General features: G+C 37.0%; 1 protein-coding gene across 2 annotated transcripts in view; it reads right to left on the bottom strand.

Annotated features, from left to right (window-relative positions):
* Atr (ATR serine/threonine kinase) overlaps nucleotides 1–19,407 on the bottom strand; it is a 113,042-nt gene that overhangs the window by 74,323 nt on the left and 19,312 nt on the right. For both annotated transcript variants that reach the window (XM_052717037.1, XM_052717045.1), the window contains 8 exons: nucleotides 19,081–19,252; nucleotides 18,159–18,329; nucleotides 15,244–15,438; nucleotides 12,870–13,055; nucleotides 9,552–9,644; nucleotides 7,120–7,250; nucleotides 3,663–3,806; nucleotides 1,078–1,171 (listed from right to left, as the gene is read on the bottom strand). In XM_052717037.1, coding sequence (XP_052572997.1) covers nucleotides 1,078–1,171; nucleotides 3,663–3,806; nucleotides 7,120–7,250; nucleotides 9,552–9,644; nucleotides 12,870–13,055; nucleotides 15,244–15,438; nucleotides 18,159–18,329; nucleotides 19,081–19,252 — 1,186 coding nt within the window. The remainder of the gene's footprint in view (nucleotides 1–1,077; nucleotides 1,172–3,662; nucleotides 3,807–7,119; nucleotides 7,251–9,551; nucleotides 9,645–12,869; nucleotides 13,056–15,243; nucleotides 15,439–18,158; nucleotides 18,330–19,080; nucleotides 19,253–19,407) is intronic.

Genomic DNA, 19,407 nt, shown 5'->3' with positions numbered 1-19,407 from the left:
AGAGCAAAGAGACATACTTTATTAACTATCCAAACAACCTCTGAATAGCCTGTGTTTTCTATATAACATGTTACTATTAAAATAGCTAAACTATAACCCAACTAAAAGTTTTCCCATCCCCTTCTTTGCGAAGTCTATGTCATCAGTGTTTTTTTAGGGGAAATTATTTTTATTCTAAAATCTTTAGAACTAGAGATTTTCTTCCAACTGAATAAAAATTTATCTAAAACAAGCACTTCTTGATAAGAAGTACATGCTTTCACTAATTTATAGAGGCTACATAATGATCTTGAACCAGGTCTGTGAACTCGGTAGATAATTCTATTAAATCCTTTCACTAATCAAAGTATTCTATTTCTGTTCTGAAATTCTATGAAATCATAGTATTTTCATAATTTCATAAAGTTTTAAGATTTCAAGATAATCAACAATCATTTAGATCTTACATAGTGATACTATGATTTATAGCATAATATAACTGGAATCATCCCATATTTCCCCTCAGAAATGTAGAGAGGGTGGCTTCCATTTAATACTAATTGTGTCTCTCACCTAAATAGGATGTGGTAGTGGTGCAGTAGTGCATGACTATAATTCCAGCATTTGGAATGCTAGGCAGGTAGATGAAGTATTCAAGATCAGCCTCAGCTACATAGTATATTTGAAGATGGCCTCAGCTACAAGAGACTGTCCCAAAACAAAGTAAAACAAAATAAAATTGTTTTAACTGGTAAAACTTCCCTCTTTCCAAAGTCATGGATTCTCGTTAATACTATCTAATCACCATCTATCTTCCTTCCTTCCTTCTTTCCTTCCATCCTTCCTTCCTTCCTTTCTTTCTTTATGAGGCAGGGTTTCTCTGTGTAACATCCCTGGCTGTCCTGGATCTCACTCTGTAGACCAGGCTGGCCTCGAACTCACAGAGATCTGCCTGGCTCTGCCTCCCGAGTGCTGGGATAAAAGGCATGAGCTATCACGCCTAGCTCTGATTGTAAAAGATCTTTTTTCAGTGTACTGGAATTCAGAAGCAATTTTGTATTTAAAATCTTCCACACCATAAGTAAAGAAATGAAATACCTTTCTATATTCCTGGAGAACTGCTTTTATCTTTTCTAATTCTGGATGATCAGGCAAAAAATATATTTCATGAAGAAAATCTTGCACAGCATCCCTAATAGAAAGAATTATTTGCAAGACTATGAATATAAAACAAAAGTTGAAAGTAAAGCTAATAAAATTCATACTTAAAAGCTCATTGTGATTATTCAAATGCAAAGTAATCTTCCTGGCCATGTCTACGGTTCCAGCTAAATTAACAATTTAGCAATTACAACTAATTAGCAATTGTACTAGAAATAAGTCAGTGGTAGAGTGATTGCTTAGCATGAAAAATGCCTCGGCTCAATCCCTAGTATTACAACAACAAAAAAACCCAAAAACAAAACAAACAAAAAAACTCAAAGTAAACAATTACAATAAAACATTTAATAATGGCAAATAATCAGAGACAAAAAAAAAATCCTTGATAGTCTGTCATATCAGTCCACAATAAACCATGCTTCTCAATATGCACTCATATATACAGCTCCTTATTCTTTAATCCAGAACAGGTACAAGAATTGTTTAATTGCTAAGTACATGTGGGAGAAGAAATGCTGTGGATAGGAAAGAGCTTAAGCCTGGTAGTTTCCATTTTTGTGCTCAGGAAATACTGAGTCACCATGTAAGAAATCAATCTATCAACATGGACAAGACACACAGAGAGAAGGGCTCTGACATTACATGGACAGGGAATCCACTTCAGTCTACCTTCTGAAAAGTGGCCATACCAGTGATCTCTGATGAGACCAACAGAAGAAATAGCAAGCTGAACTCAGCCTAAACAAAAAATTATGAGCAAATAAAGGAGTTCACTATTTCTAAGGCATCACATTTGGATAACAGAAAGTAGTAGAAATCAATTCCCAAATATAAATTTTCATAAAGAATTTTCAGAGAAAAATATGCAAATAATCCTTATTAATGCTATAACATTTTAGTTGCTTAAGTTATAATAAAAATCTTTCTAGGTTTAAATTATTTTTAGTCCTAGTTTTTAGTAGTGCATAAAAAAATTAGAAATAGCTACCATGTATGCTATTGGATGCTAAGTCCTGTGCTAGACATGGGATGAACCAATAAACAAATGCATAACAATTTGTTTACTCAGGAGGGTGAGGGTCTACCTAGCACCAAGTGAAAGAAAATTTTTCTTATGACATGAAAAAGAAAAATTACTTTACTATCTATAACAAACAATAAGCATAAAAATATTTGTTTAACAACTGAAAAGAGATGTAAAAAGTTATATTAGTGATTTATTGCTCTAGCATGTAGAAAACTAAAAAAAAAAAAAATCTAACAGTATTTTCAATGAATAAAAAGACATTAACCTTCCTGTTTTCATGCCTGCATGTTTACTGGGATAATGTAGAGGAAGGGCAACAGCATATGGGTCGGCAGGTGTGTAGTACTTAAATTCTAACTTTTCAGAAGAACTATAATATACAGAAATCAGTTAAGCAACGGGAAAGATATTTTTGGTAAGAAGCAGCCTGAGTGAAAATTTAAGTCAGGATAAAGTATGGTCTGTTCTGTCATTAGTCCTGCTATAGTAATCAGTGGGATGGTAAATCAGTAGGAAAAAATTTCAAGATATAAGATGTGTCCAGCTTTAAAGGTCAATCTAAACAATTTGCAATTCAATAGTTAGAAAACAGAACCAGAGAACATTTCTCTATGTTGAAATAATACATTTAAAGAGATATTTTTTTAAAGTAACAAAAATGTCATAAAAGTTTAAAGTAAGGAAGGCGAGTTCAAAGGTTAATGTGATGAAACAATAAGGAATTCCAAGTAACTAAGTTATGGGGCAGAAAGTGATGAATATCCCTCTTAACCTTCCTCAGGGTATCCGATTCAATTGAGAAGAAAGGTAAAATTACCTTTACCAATTGAAAAATCAATGAAAAAAATTAATTGCTGATCTATTAATAGATGAGTTTCAAATATATTTATAATAGAAACAACACCCACTGAAAATCCATGTACTCAATAAGTAGTTACATACCAATAATTTTAATTTACTCAAGAACTCTACATTTTAAAATAGCAACTCCACATTCTCAAAGTCATACCAATACTTAGAGACATAAAAATACATTTTTAAAGTATTTTAGGGCTGGAGAGATTGCTCATTTGGTAAAGCACTTGCTGTGTAAGCACCAAGACCTGAGTTGGATCCCCAACTAACCACAGGAAAGCATGTTCCTGATATCCCAGCACCAGAGAGGCAAAGACAGGAGGATCCTTGGGGTTTTGCTGGCTAGCTAGATTAGAGGAATCAGTCAGGTTTTAAAAGACTTTGTCTCAAAAAACAAAGTGGTGCCATTTAATCCCAGCACTCAGGAGGCAGGCAGATCTCTGTGAATTTGAGGCCAGCCTGGTCTACAGAGTGAGTTCCAGGACAGCCAGAGCTACATAGTGAGACCCTACCTCAAACAATCAACAACAACAAAAATAAGGTGCACATGCACACACACACACACACACACACACACACACACACACACACACACACACACACTACACAAGTATTTTATGCTTAATTTCAGTTTCAATACCTGTTTTCAATGATGAGGTAGTGAAAAATAGCAGCAGTTTCTTTTGGCTGCATGTGTATGAGAGGTAACAAAGCAACTATGACGTGACTGAGCAGGGGGCCCAGGTAAGCATGATCCAGACAACGAACAAAGCAGTCCCATGCCCTAAGTAAAAAACAAAAATTGATTCAAAGTATTTTTACATTTGGAAAGTACTATCAATTAGTTGTTAGCTGAATAATAATATATATATGAGATTAAAGTAGCTTTTGATATAAATATCAATGTACACACACACACACACATACACAGTGATCTCTAAGTTATATTAAATCAAACAAAACTTAAAAACCCCAACTAACCAACCAAACTAACAAATAAACCAAATAAAAACAAAGGTGAAACAGTATTTTGGAACAAAATCAATACAAAAGAAAACCTGAATGTTATGTTTTTATACATTTGCTTACACAGATAATCCATAAAGATAGTACAACTTACAAAGATTTTTTTTGACTTCACAATGTTGTACATATATTTAGAAGAATTTATTTGAAGGCTGGATGTGGTGATGCACATCTCTAATCTCAGCACTTGTAGAATAATGTTACAGAGTTCAAGGGCAGCCTAGGCTATGTAAGACTCTCAAAAAAATTTAAAAGTGAAGCTGAATTTTCATGTTTCCATGAACTAATAATACAGCACAATTTTCCCCTGAGATACTGAGCAGTGATAGCAAGCCATAGTTTCTAGTAATAGGTTTCATATAACCACTGGGGTGAACAATGGATATTGTACTTAACAACATATGACTGTGTTCAATAGACTACATGAGATACTCAACACTTTATTATAAACAGACTTTGTGTTATATGATTTTGATCAAATGAAAGCTACTGTAAGTGTTTCGAGCTCATTTACTCCAGGCTACATTAGGCTACAGTGCACAGCAGGTTAGGTACATTAAAAATGTATTTTCAGCCCCAGCTTGGTGGTGAATGCCTATAATTTCAATATCTGGGAGGCTGAGGTAGAGGACTGTTGACTTCTGGGTCAGCTTGGGCTACATAGCAAGACACTGTCTCAAAAACATACAAAAGATTGTTCCAATTTGTTGTATTTTCAACTTACGATAATGTGTTTATCAGGATGTCACACTCTTTCCCCACTCCTGCAAAGAAAGAACTAGCTATGCTTTTAAAAAGAGGGTTAACTGGGCCTGGTGGTGCATGCCTGAAAGTGCATCCCACTTGAAAGGTAGATCAGGAGTTCAAGGTCATCACCATGTACATATCAAGTCGAATTTGAGGGCAGCCTGGGTTACATGACACCCTGCTCAAAATAAATAAATGAATAAGCAAACAAACATACGGAATTAAAGATAGGCATACTGGTACAGGCCTGTAATTCCAGAAATTAGGAGCCTGAGGTAGTGGTATGGCCACAAGAAAACAAAAAGACAGATAGGGTGGCACACACTTAAAATCCCAGCTCTGCCCACACAGACAGTTACAGGCTAGCCTAGGAACTATGGAAGATGAAAGAGGTAGGCGAGAACTATGCTGGCTAGTTTATGTCAACTTAATACAATCTAGAGCTTTTTGGGAAGAGGGAATCACTATTGAGAAAATGCTCCCAAGAGATCAGCCTGTGGAGAAGCCTGTAGTACATTTCTTGATTGATGATTGATGTGCGTGGGTCCATTCCAAATGGGGTGTGGTATCACTCTTGGGTGAGTGGTTCTGGATAATATAATAAAGCAAACTGAGAAACCTATAAGAAGCAATCCAATAAGCAGTACTCCTCAATGACTTCTGTGTTAGTTTCCACCTCCAGGTTCCTGCCTTGCTAGAGTTTCAGCCCTGACTTCACTCACTGATAGATTATAACCTGAGAATTGAAAGTTGAAATAAACCCTTGTTTATTCACAGCAACAGAAATCTTAACAAAGACAAAAAATGGTACCAGAATCATGGTGTGAATCATTGCTGTGATAGACCTGACCACTGGGTTTTGAGGAAGACTGTGTTGGCATGTGAACTTTGGGCTGGAAAAGCCGTTGAATGCTCAGAGTGCAGTGGGCTGTTCTGTGAGAGCTTGGAAGGTAAATATGCTGAGTGCAGTGCAGATGAAAGAAGTCTGACATATAGCTTCAGATGAATTCAAAGACTCTACTGAGGCTGTTTAATATTTTGAACTAAGAATCTATAGTTCTGGTCAGCTGGGGCTAAAGAATCAGCTATAATTAAGAAAAGACCAGCACCACTTAAGTGAAACCTTTGTTTATTAAGTAAAATTGATTCTAGTTAGCTGGAGCTAAGAAATTAGTACTGATTTTAAAAAAAAGATTGGCAACCTTGAAGATCATAAATCTGGGGATATTTCTTCAGGGCCAGCACACCAAACCTGTGGTTCAAAGGAGCCAGCGCTGCATCTCATGCTGAACTTGGTAGTGAAAGAGTCACACATGAGGTACTGGTTTTGAAGGATGAAGGGGTTATAGGAGAGTAGCTGAGGTTTGGCACCATGTGGCAGGGTTAGGATCCCTGAAGAGAGCCCAGTAGAGGCTACTAGTGACAGCTCAGTTGCAGCAGAGACCCCAGCATTTAGAGATGTCAGTACTATGGACAACTACGAGGACAGCAGCAGCGGCGGTGAAGTGAAGCCAACCTGATCCTAGATGACAAGGTGCAAGTGGTGTGGATGACAGAGCCAGAAGAGTATGACTGCCCAAACCCTTTGGTGCATACAAGAGCATGAGTTAATTGATCCTAGACACTGGATACTGAGTTATTTACACTGTTGGGAATTTGGCTTTGATTGTTCAGACTGTGACTGCACCCTGGTTCTTCCTTCTTGGAGTAAGAAAGTATGTAACTTATTTTTTATTTTATAGGAACCCGCAGTTAAGAGACTTCGAACTTTTGGAGTGACTTAAATGTTTTAAAGAAATTGAACTTTTGATTTTTTTTTTTTTTTTTTTTTTTTTTTTTGGTTTTTCGAGACAGGGTTTCTCTGTGTAGCTTTGCGCCTTTCCTGGGACTCACTTGGTAGCCCAGGCTGGCCTCGAACTCACAGAGATCTGCCTGGCTCTGCCTCCCGAGTGCTGGGATTAAAGGCGTGCGCCACCACCGCCCGGCAGAAATTGAACTTTTAAAGTTGGAATTTAAATTTTAAAACTGGAATTTTAAAACTGGGACTTTTAAAAGTTAGAATGTTTTATATGTGACATCAACCATACCATCTTGGGGAAGAATAAAAAAAGAAAGGTTATGATTTAATAAGTGATGTGTTTGTGTGTCAAGCCGACAGGGGTCAAATGCACTGGCTAGTTGAATGTCAACTTGATGCAAACTGTAGTTATTTAGGAAGAAAGCACCTCAACTGAAAAAAATGTTCGCACCAGATCAGCCTGTGGTAAGAACTCAAGTGTTTCCTAGAAATACAAGAAAATTTATCAATTAAGACTGTCATTTACCTGCAACATAACTCAGGAAAATCGTCCTTGAATCTAAGGCCAGTTCTCAGTGTGGTCATCATTTTTACTCTCACAGAGCTAACATGTTTAGGTCCCATCAACTTCATCAAAGACATCAAACTATTCAAAGCCTACAAAGAAATGAGTGGTCAAAAACAGAACTTACAAACAAGATGCCAGAGTAGACAAGTGGCAGAAGTGAGTGCTTCCTCCACAAATGTCAAGGTATCAATGTACACACTACAAAAAGTCTAATAAATGCTGGCCAGTTGTTTTTTTTTTTTTTGTCAACTTACAATGGGAACCAAGATCTGAAAAACACAAATTACATTCTTACTTTTGTTGCCCTTGAAGGTGCTCTGCTATTTTGATCCACTGGTCCTCTAAAACAATAAAGCTTGAAATTTACTAAGTATATGATACATTTTAATTTTCTTCAAATATGTCTCACACCACTAATATAAATTCAGATACAGATTGAACTTAAAAGTTATAAAATATTTCTAAAGGTTTATTATGTATACAGTATTCTGCCTGTATGCTAGAAAAGGGAATCAGATCTCATTATAGATAGTCGTGAGCCATCATGTGGTTGCTGGGGATTGAACTCAGGACCTCTGGAAGAACAGCCAGTGCTCTTAACCTCTGAGCCATCTCTCCAGCCCCATTATAAAATAATTTAAACAGAATGCCTCATAATGGACAATGCTGGTTTCAATGATAGTAAATTTAAGATGTTCTGAATTTAACACAACAAACAATTGCTGGATATACTTAGACTAGAAAGAGTGAGGACTGCATCAATAGTTCTAGGCTCTAATGAATGGGTAAAGAAAGTCTCCGGTGAATCTTATGCATGTACTTAGAAGTTACTATTCCTGTGTTGAAACACCATGTCCAAAAGCAACTTGAGGAAGAAAGGGTTTATTTGGCTTATGCTTCCACATCACTATTCATTATTGAAGGAAGTCAGGACAGTAACTCAAACAGAGCAGGAACCTGAAGGCAGGAGCTGATGCAGAGGCCATGGAAGGGTGCTGCTTAAGACTTGCTCCTCATGGCTTGCTCAGTGTGCTTTTATTAGCACCCAGGCCACAAAGTTCCAGGGGTGGCCCTACCCACAATGAGCAGGGCCCTCCCTCATGGATCACAGGCTTGCCTACAGCCCATTCTTTTGAAGCTATTTTCTAAATTGAGGCTTCCTCCTCTCCAATGACTCTACCTCTCAAGTTGACATAAAACTAGCCAGCACATGTACCAAACCATATAAATTATAGCTTATAACATAAATTCCACTTTAAGATTTAAAGTCATTCAGTCTCTCATTTGGCATAAATGTTTGGGAAGCCATATAAATGGAATACAAGTTACTGATAATTTACTAGTTAACATTGAAATAATAGGCACTGGCTTAGAATTTGTAGCTAAATTTGTCTATATGTCTTACATGGATCCTTAAAGTTATCAGAAGGGAAATGCATACTAAAATAAAAGCTGCCACTGGGCTAGCAAGACGACCCTCAAGGCAAAGGCTTGCTGCCAAGTCTGACAACTTGGTTCTAGCCCTAGGACCCATAGAGTGGAAGGAGTGTACTAACTCCTGCATACTGTCCTCTGACCTTTACATGAGCACTGTTACATAGTCGTGCTAACACACATACACACTAAAAACAGAAATACCAACATCAGACACAGGTGAACCATAAAATTCAATTATACAACTGATGTTCAAGTTCTCAGTTACTATTGTCTTATGTCTTCCACTGGGCTAGATATCATAATGACATGGATTGTTAGTATTATTACCTGACAAGTAAAGCTAGCTGATCAAGGTGGCTGTCATAATCCCAGCACACAGGAGGCTGAGGCAGGAAGACTACCATAAGTTCAAAGGCACCCTGAGCTATAACGACAAAAGTATAAAGTTCACCTGGGTGAATCTGACCAAAGATACTGATTCTGAAATGTTCTTGGAAGCTAGAATCAAACTGTAGCTGAAGTTACATTATCTTTGCATATTTAGTTATAGAGCCAACAAATTCTTTAGACCAGCTTAAGTTGGGTTTCCTATCTGTCTTCATCAGTGAGAGCTGCAAGTGGTACAATTTCTATTTTTACAACGTCTAAAAAACAGATAGATGATATTCTGTGATAAGTATCAAATGTTTGGTTGCTTCTCTTTTTTGGCAGTCTCACACTTAGCTAAGGCTTGCTTGGAGCCCACCATGCAGCCCAGGCTGGCATCAAACTCTCAGTGATCCTTTCAGCCTCAGTCTTCCACATGCTGAAATTACAGGTGTAGGCTACCATACCTAGCTTGTTCACTAACTTTTCATATTTGCATGCTTGTAACTAGAAACAAAACTTGTATTTCCTGAATATTCGATATGAATTTTATTCTAGCCCCTTGGAATTCAAATACCACTACTTACCATTTTCTTATCTTCAATGCCAACACTGGAGCTCAGTAACTGCATATTAAAAAAGGCCAGAATGCCCAACAATTTTGGTTGCAAATAATCAGCCTATGGATTTAAAGAAAAGATATTATATGTTTTATATATAAAGTGTCTCTCTTCTTTCCCTCTGAACCTGAGATTTATTACAGAATTCCTAGTGGGCAGCTTTCTACCACTGAACTACATCAGGCAAGAAAAATGGCAAGAAAAAGAGCTAGTGATGGGTGGTAACTGAAATATGTTCCAAGGTAGCATGAGTTAATGTTAAGGCACCTGATTCAGGTAACTTTAGGGTTATAGTCACTGCTAAGCGAAGAAGAGGAAGAGTTTGTACTAGTATACAGTGAAGAGGAGTTAGATATTTATCCTACATGTCTCTTTAGCACACAGAAACTCTTACCAAGCAAAGGAATTTTTGGTTTGTGAACCTTTTTGTTTAAATCATCATTAACTTTTTTAGATTAGCAAAGTATTGGGTTTAACTATAGTATCTCCATAATATGTATTTTGTAAACTTCTGATTTGGATTGAAATTAAACTCTGGCATAATAAGCCACAATTCCCTAATTATATGGTTCTAGTCTATGTTCTTAAATAAATTGTAGGAATAGGTGGCACTCAAATCTACATAAATATTCTAATTTTAAAGTTCCTGGCATCCAGACAAATAGTACTTTAAGTATGTATGCCTGCCATTCACCAAATATATACTATCATGCTAGGTACATGTGTATAAGATAAGCACTAATATACATGGCAATTAGTAGGAGGCACTAAATAAATCCACACATAAATATGATTGTGACAAAGCTGTAAGAAAATAAACACACACACACACACAAGAAAAAAAGAAAAGAAACGAAACACAAGTACATGATAGAAACTGGAAAATGAATTTAGCTAGGGGTGATAAGGAAACTTTGCAGAGTGAAAAACATCCAGGAAATTATTATTGTAAGTACAGAGACCATCTAAAGCCAACAGCTACAAATCTGGAAACAGAGCTAAAGTAGTGAAAGGAAGAGTTTAACAAAAGGAAGAGGGAAAGGCACACTGTTGCACACGGTCTTACAGATTTAGTTTGAAGAGCTTATACATTATTGTCAGGTTTCAGAAGAAGAAATGGGTAGGAAACGGTACAAAATACCATTGCCCAAAGTAGGGAAGATTGGGGAAACAAGTCAAGAAAGAAAAGGCTCCTTTGGGGTCCAAGGTTACACACAGACAGCTCCATGTAAGGAAGCTGCTGTGCTGGATGCCAACTTGACACAGGCTAAGGTCACCCGAGAGGAGGGAACCTCAAGAAAATACTTCCATCAGATTGGGCTGTAAACAAGCATGTAGGGCATTTCTTAATTAGAGACTGATGGGGGAGGGCCCAGCCAAATGTGGGTGGGGCCACCTCTGGGCTGGTGATCCTGGGTTCTGTAAGAAAGCAGGCTGAGCAAGCCAAGGGGAGCAAGCAAGCAAGCAGCACTCTTCCATGGCCTCTGTATCAGCTTCTGTCTCCAGGTTCCTGCCCTGCTTGAGTTCCTGTCCTGACTTCCTGTGATAAACCGTGATGTGGAAGCATAAGCCAAATAAAAGCATTCCTCCCCATGTTTCTTTGATTATGGTGTTTCATCACAGCAATAGTAACCCTAACTAAGACATTTGCCTAGCATACACAAAGCTCTAGGTTTGATCCCCAGCACTGCAAAATGGATTCCTTAAAATTCCCTTTTAGAACTGGCACTAGTTGTTAAATATATTTTCAGATAAACATTTGTGTGCATGCCATCTACTTCCTCCTAGGATCTAACCTATATAAACCCCAAAGTTCAAAGTTCACAGTTTAAAAGTTTGAATTAAAACGTTAACTATCCTATCAAAGCAAGGAATCAAATGAAATCATGATGATAGGGCAGAGCCAATTACACTATTGCTGTGGGATGTTCTGTATGGCAAATGTGTTGCTGATTGGTCAATAAATAAAACACTGATTGGCCATTGGCTAGGCAGGAAGTATAGGCGGGACAAGGAGGAGAATAAAGCTGGGAAGTAGAAGGCTGAGTCAGAGAGACACTGCCAGCCGCCATGATGAGAAACAGCATGTGAAGATGCCGGTAAACCACGAGCCACATGGCAAGGTATAGATTAATGGAAATGGATTAATTTAAGCTGTAAGAACAGTTAGCAAGAAGCCTGCCACGGCCATACAGCTTGTAAGCAATATAAGTCTCTGTGTTTACTTGGTCGGGTCTGAGCGGCTGTGGGACTGGCAGGTGAGAGAGATTTGTCCTGACTGTGGGCCAGGCAGGAAAACTCTAGCTACACACTATTCCAAATCACTCCAACGTGAAAAAAAAAAAAGCTGAAAAATAAAGAGAAAGGAGAAAGCTTGATGTGTTGGCACAGGCCTGTAATGCTAGAACTCAGGAACCAGAGGCAGAAAGATAAGAGGTTCAAGGCCATTTTCAACTACATAGGGACTTTGAGTTAAGCCTGGATTTTATGAGGCCCTCTTTCAGAACTAACAAGCAAGCAAACAACAACGAAAGTAGAAAACAAAAAAAGAAACCACATCTTTCCTTTACTCCAAACAAAGGATTTAATTTAGCTGCTTTGTCAACGATTAGTTGTAAGAAGAAACAAGATGAGGGGAAAGCTGTAAAAATATAATTAACCTTGTTGTTTACTTAGTGAAAAATAAACCATGCCAGGTGTGATGTTGCATGCCTTTAATCCCAACACTAATAAGCATATCTCTAAGAGTTTGAGGCCAGTCAGGTCTACAAAGTGAGTTCTAGGTCATCATCTAGTGAGACCTTTTCTTAAAAAAAAAAAAAAAAAAGAAAAGAAAAAAAAGAAGGGGGGGAGGAATCTTAGGAAAAAATAAAACCCTAAGAATCACCTGGAAATCCACATTTTCAAAGATACATATGCAGTTAACATCTTCTGTGACCATACAACTTTAACCTTTTCTAAAAGAAAATTCCAATTAAAATTTAAAAAAAAAATACCTATACTTGGAAAATGGGGGCAAGGAGTTTCCTCAGCTTTTTTTTTTTTTTTTTAAGATTTATTTATTTATTATACAGTGTTCTGCCTGCATGAGTCCCTGCAGGCCAGAAGAAGGCATCAGATCTCATTTCAGATGGTTGTGAGCCACCATGTGGTTGCTGGGAATTGAACTCCAGTCCTCTGGAAGAGCAGCCAGTGCTCTTAACTCCTGAGCCTCCTCTCCAGCCCCTCAGCTTCTTAAGTAGCTACAAAAAAGGAGAAAAACAAACCAAATATCATGGGCCTTACCATCAGTTCAGGTGATGTGATATCTCGTGGTCCCTGATATGGATCATCACTAGATGCAAACGAGGCAAGAATTGACAAACCGTTGAAAACTTGTTGATAATGTTCTCCAATACGTAGCAATAATTCATTGTGCAATCCTTGAAAATCCTGTCTTAACAGGCTCCCCAGCTCAATTTCTGTTTCATTCTAAAGATATTAAAAAATTACTTTCCTCATATTAGCATCCAAAAATAAGTACAGATTTTTAACATGTTATTAGTAAATCAAGTGTTCTAGGTCAGATGGTATAGCTTACTAACAGAACTAAGAAAAGACACTGGCAAAGAATTCTAACCTTCTTCTCTCCTGATAGGTCTCCCATGGGCTGTATGCAATGAAGAAAAGCGATCAGACTTAATTTTTGAAATAAAATTTGAAAAGTCCTATGTTTGCCTAAAGTCTTTTACACCAGCAACACAGTATTTACAGATGCACGGACCCTGGCAGCAAGGACAGTGCTACACAGCAGGTTTTTGGTCAGAATGCTGGAGTCTAAATTTGAGCTGTCATTTATAAGCTGTCCTGTGATTTGGACACGTTACCTAATCTAACCTCTCACTGCCTTAGTTCCATCATCTGTAAAACAAAACACTGGTTGAACATTCCTAGTTAAAACCCAAATATCAATTCTTTAACACTGTCATGATATCAGAAGCAGAAAATTTCATACTTGACTTTAAATGATAGGTTGCAGGCAAAATGCACACATATTGAAAATATTGTATAAAATTATCTCTTTTGCTGTTGTTGATTTTCGAAACAGGGTTTCTCTGTGTAACAGCCTTAGCTGTCCTGGAACTCCCTTTGTAGACCAGGCTGGCCTCGAACTCATAGAGATCCAAGTGTTGGGATTAAAAGCATGCGCCAACACACCCAGTTGTGCTAAACATTTATGTGTGAAACATGAATGAATTCTGTGTTTAGACTTTGGTCTCATCCTCAAAATATCTCATTATGTATATGTAAATGTTTCAAAATACAACAAAAAGAAGCAAAGAAAAATCTGAAATCTTGTCTCAAGCATTTTGTACAGGAGATAAGATGTACTACCTGCATCTCGCCAAATAACTGAAACGACCCAGAGAGTATGTGGACAGAGAAGTTTCTGACATATCGTATGTACTCCATAAATATTATCATTCTGTCTCTATAACACACAGTTAATGTCCTCGAGATAAATGAAAACAAATTAATAGTCATTAGGTGTAAAGTGAAAAGAGATCTGCTGTCTCTTAGAGAAAAATAAAATTAAGGTTTTTCTATTTCCATGGTCTTACCTGCCTCAAAGACATTGTTGTTAATGTAAAATCAAAAAGAAGCCCAAGCTATAATTTTAAGCTTAAAAACTGGCAAGACATGCAAACCTAACAGCCTAAACCCATAATGAAATGAGAGAATAAAGTCCCAAAAGTTGTTCTCTGATCTACACATGCACAGTGGCCCATAAGCACCCATGCACTGTTTCTATCTCTTTCACACACACACACACACACACACACACACACACACACACACACTAATTTTTAAGATTTATTTATTTACTTTTCATGTCTATAGTATTCTGTCTACATGTCTGTATGTGCACATGGGTGCTTGGTGTCACAAGAGGTCAGAAGAGGGTAGCAGATCCTGGACCTGGAGTTACAAGAAGATATGATCTGCCATGTGGGTGTTGGGAACTGAACCCAAGTCCTCTGCCAGAACAAGTCCCGTTAATCACTCAGCCATCTCTCCAGACCCATTAAATTATTAATAATTTAAAAAGCAGGCAGAATTACAATCATATTATCAGAGTAGCAAGTAACTAAACCAAACACAGGCATACAGTTAAATGTAGTTGTCTCTTCCTATAATTATTTGTATATTATCAGCTAATATAACTGTAATCAGCACAAAATTACTAAAATAAAATTATGTAAGAACCTCATGCCGGGCCTGTGGTGGAGGACGCCTTTAATCACAGCACTCGGGAGGCAGAGGCAGGTGGATCTCTGTGAGTTTGAGGCCAGCCTGATCTCCAAAGCGAGTCCCAGGAAAGGCGCAAAGCTACACAGAGAAACCCTGTCTGGAAAAAACCAAAAAAAAAAAACCAAAAAAACAAAAAAACCTCATTCATGAAAGGATGACTATTTTATCCTATTACGGTAAATGATCAGAGAAAATATCAAAAGACTAATTCTATTTAGAATCCTCCCAAGACAATGATTATTTAACACAATAATATTCTTACAACCTATAAATTACTCATTGTCCTTCCTAAATTACAATGTTACAATAGTTTTTTCCAATAACATTAACTTAAATAAAAGAATAAAACATACAAATATTCAAATACCTTCAGATAATGAAGGGCACGTTCTAATTCATCTTTGGTACAAGAACAAACCAAATGAGAAAAAATATATTTGAAGTTATTTATTAAAATCTCGCGACGATTGACATTTAATTGTTTTCCTAAAGTTCGAATGAGAGCAGATGCTGCAGGGCTTGCTTTGGCAGCAAGATCAGGCAATAGAACTTGTAATGTCCTCTGAAAAAGAGCACAATAATTATCACAAAGTCCATTTTTCTGGGTGATAAACTGTTCAAATAAGCTGTCCACAAAAACATTCTTTATTGCCATATGAAGTCATTTTATTTACTCACTTGCCATTTACTCACTTGACAATAATACACTGATATTACTATGATTCAGGCCCTGTATATACAGCAATAAGCAAAACAGACAAGACCCAGAGCTTCTATCATATGCATTAAGAGACAGTAAGGAAATATAAAAGTAATGAAGACTGGATTCATTCTTAACTCCTATTAAATTGTATGCTAACTTAAAAGAAGTGAATTTCCCATGAGTATGTGATAAAACATATACACACTCTAAAGTAAAAGTCCTAAATCTGATGTATCCTTTCCTGCATTTAGAGAATAAGCATGTAGAAAATAGCCATAAATGCAAACTTAAAGAATTTGTAGGGGCTGGAGAGATGTCTTAGAGGTTAAGAACTCCAGCTGCTCTTCCAGAGGAACAGGGTTCAGTTCTCAGCATCCACATGGTAGCTCACCACTGTCTGTAACTCCAAGATCTGACACCCTCAAACAGACATACGTACAGGCAAAACACCAATGCACATAAAATAAAAATAATTATTGAAAAAAAGAATTTTTTTAAATTATAGAATTGATGCTGCAACACTACAAAAAACTGTTACATATATCTAACATCCAATACAGCAATCTACTTTCATTTTTGGTCCGTTTCTTTTAAGATCTAGCTTATTAAATTCACACAAAATCCAAAGGTAAAATAATTATGATTTTGTTTATTTATTCTACATGTACCTAAAGAATACTACTACATGTTAAGTCATTATCTAAACATGGGATGTGACAACGAACAAGATCCAGCCTTTGCCTGAGGGATGTAACATTCTGTCACTCAAGAGACTGAGACAGGAGGATAGCACATTTGAGGACAGCTGTGCTATAGAATGAGACTGCGTCCAAAACAGAAAGAAAACAAAACAATAAACGAATAGGTTTGCCTTCAAAGACATACCTTATGTTACACCTTTTAACTTAGTTATACTTAAATTAAGATGGCTACATAAAATGGCATAAATTTAGACATTTAGTTTCTTCTCAGAGTTTTATTTTGCCAATGGGTAATGTTGCAATAAACATCTGTGGCTTTTGAAGGAATTAATGAGTAATAAGGTATGAATATCTTTATGGTTCTTATAATATGCCATCCAACTTTCTTTGTATATATAATCAATTTATAAGCAATTTAAGTTTGTTAAAATAATATTGTAGGGGAAACCTCTGTATGAACTGTTATCACGATTTATCAAGATTAACAATAAGCCTGACTTTGGGGCAAAAATGAGAAAACAATATGCTCCATCATCCTTTAAACCTTAGCCCTAATGAATTTCACAGGCTTTTTAAACCCATGCTACAAAGTCTGACATCTGAATTCATAGCAGATCATACCACTAATTCTGTATTTTATAATTCAACTTCTTTTTTTTTTAGGTTTTTCAAGACAGGGTTTCTCTGTGTGGCTTTGCGCCTTTCCTGGAACTCACTTTGTAGCCCAGGCGGGCCTCAAACTCACAGTGATCCACCTGCCTCTGCCTCCCTAGTGCTGGGATTAAAGGTGTGCACCACCACCACCCGGCATAATTCAACTTCTTAAGGGTAAATATTAGTTTTTCAATAACCAATGGAATCCAGGATGGTACGAAAAACATAAAGACTCAGATAGTTAACCTGAATATGGTATCACTGAATATGATATATATAGAACAGTAAATAAAGATCTACATAAATTTAATTTTTACTGTGTAAGCAAAAATTTCATCAAAGTAAAAATAAATATACAGTTTAGGGGATAGTGAGGTAGCTTAGGTGGTAAAGAGCATGCCAAATAAGTATGAAGACCTGAGTTCAATCCCCAGAAAAACGCTGGGCATGCTGACACACTTTTGTAATCCCAGTGCTATGGAATCAGAGACAAGAAAACGATAAAGGCTTGCTGCCCAGCCATTCAAGCTTACCTGGCAAACTTCCAGGGCATTGTGACAGACCCTGTCCTCAACACCCACCCCTCCAAAATTGATGGACAGTGCCTGAGCAACAATAGCCAAGGTTGTCTTCTGACCTATGCATGCACTCACATATACAAAGCATGTAATTTTGAAAATGTAGGGTCCATATGTCCTAAATAAGTTTTTAGTCTTAAGTTTTTCTTTAAAATACAAACAAACAAGTCAGGCAGTGGTGGCGCTCGCCTTTAATCCCAGCACTCGGGAGGCAGAGCCAGGTAGATCTCTGTGAGTTCGAGGCCAGCCTGGTCTATAGAGCGAGATCCAGGACAGGCACCAAAAAACTACACAGAGAAACCCTGTCTCGAAAAACCAAAAAACAAACAAACAAACAAAAAACAAAACAGGGGCTGGAGAGATGGCTTAGAGGTTAAAGAGCATTGACTGTTCTTCCAGAGGTCCTGAGTTCAATTCCCAGTAACCACATGGTGGCTCACAACCGTCTATAATGAGATCTGGTGCCCTCTTCTGGTGTGCAGGCAAATATGCAGACAGAACACTGTATACATAGTAAATAAATAAAGGAATTAAAAAAAATTAAAAAAAAAAAAAAAACTAAAAAAAAAAAGAAAGAATAAACAAATGAAATATTTAATTGAAAACTTCAAATAAGTCAACTACACACACACACATTGCAACTTACAGTTAGGAAACGATTAAGATCAGGAAAGTCAAAAACATTGGCAATTTCTGACAAGGTATTTAAAGCCATTTCTCTGTGGTGAACTACATCATGCTTTCGCATCTCAGCAGTCTGGCAAGGAGTACCCGGGAGTGCTGTCATCTGACTGGAGTGGAGAGATTCTACTAAAAACTAAAGCAAAAACATTTTTCTTAGTTTTCAAACAAGGAAGGAATTCTGACTAACCTCGCCTCCCCGCTCACCAACTAATACCTTTCAAGCTAGCATAAAGGGTAGCATCATGTTCTACACTGCCACAGTTAGACTCATTCAATTCTTGTAATCACTTTACTGAGGTGGATTTTGTCATTATCTCCATTTTACAGAAACGCAACCAGACTTAGTTAAGAAACTTTAATATCATGCTAAGGATTATATCACAAATACAGGGTAAAATCAATATTTTAACATGGTCTAACTTTTCAGTCATTGCTTAATATATCTTTCTGAAAACAAAGTTTCATGTTTACAATATCAAGATATAAAAGTTTATCATCACTAAAAAGTCTAAAAAATGATGACTCCCTAAAACATACCAAGAATAATTTGACAAATTATTATAAGATAATATTCTCTTTCATTTATAACCCATATCTTCAGACCAATAGAATTAAATACAAATGGCAACAATTCAGTTCTAAATAAATACAGTTTTAAAAATAATTCTTTAAAACAAGCAAAATAAGACGTGTACACATGCTGTTTTTCTTAAGCCCAGTCTGGTCTCGAAATCCTGAACTTTAAGAGACCACACCACCTCAGCCTTCCAGAAGAAGTAACTGAGATTACTAGCAAAGACACTACTTTGCCTGGTTTCTACTTCTTTTTAAACTCCTGTAAAATGTTATTATTGTCTATTGAAAGGCTGAATGCTGGCTTTCACCTGACAGATGGGTTTCTTGTATTGGCTGAAAAAATTTTGCAGTTTAACACTTTTAGCTGCGACTAGTGCTCGAATCTCTGTGTACGCCGCTCCAGAAACAGACGCTGACTTAGACAACAGGCAATGCAGTAAGTGCAAGAGTGCAAAAGGGATCAAATCTCCTTTCGCCGCCCTGAAAGGCAAAACAAACCCAGGCAAACCGAAGTTAATGTCTCAGGAACTAACGCAGATCCACAAAGAAACATATGCTGAGTCATATTTTCCTATAATATACATCTTACTCACCATTTACTCTTTTTTCCCCCCAGTGCTAAGGAACAAATCCAG

This window comes from Peromyscus californicus, unplaced genomic scaffold (genome assembly GCF_007827085.1).
Source record: "Peromyscus californicus insignis strain IS unplaced genomic scaffold, ASM782708v3 Scaffold_11__1_contigs__length_118956290, whole genome shotgun sequence".
NCBI classification, from domain to species: domain Eukaryota; kingdom Metazoa; phylum Chordata; class Mammalia; order Rodentia; family Cricetidae; genus Peromyscus; species Peromyscus californicus.
Note: the sequence above shows the minus strand (reverse complement) of the source record. Positions and strands in the feature narration are given on the sequence as shown.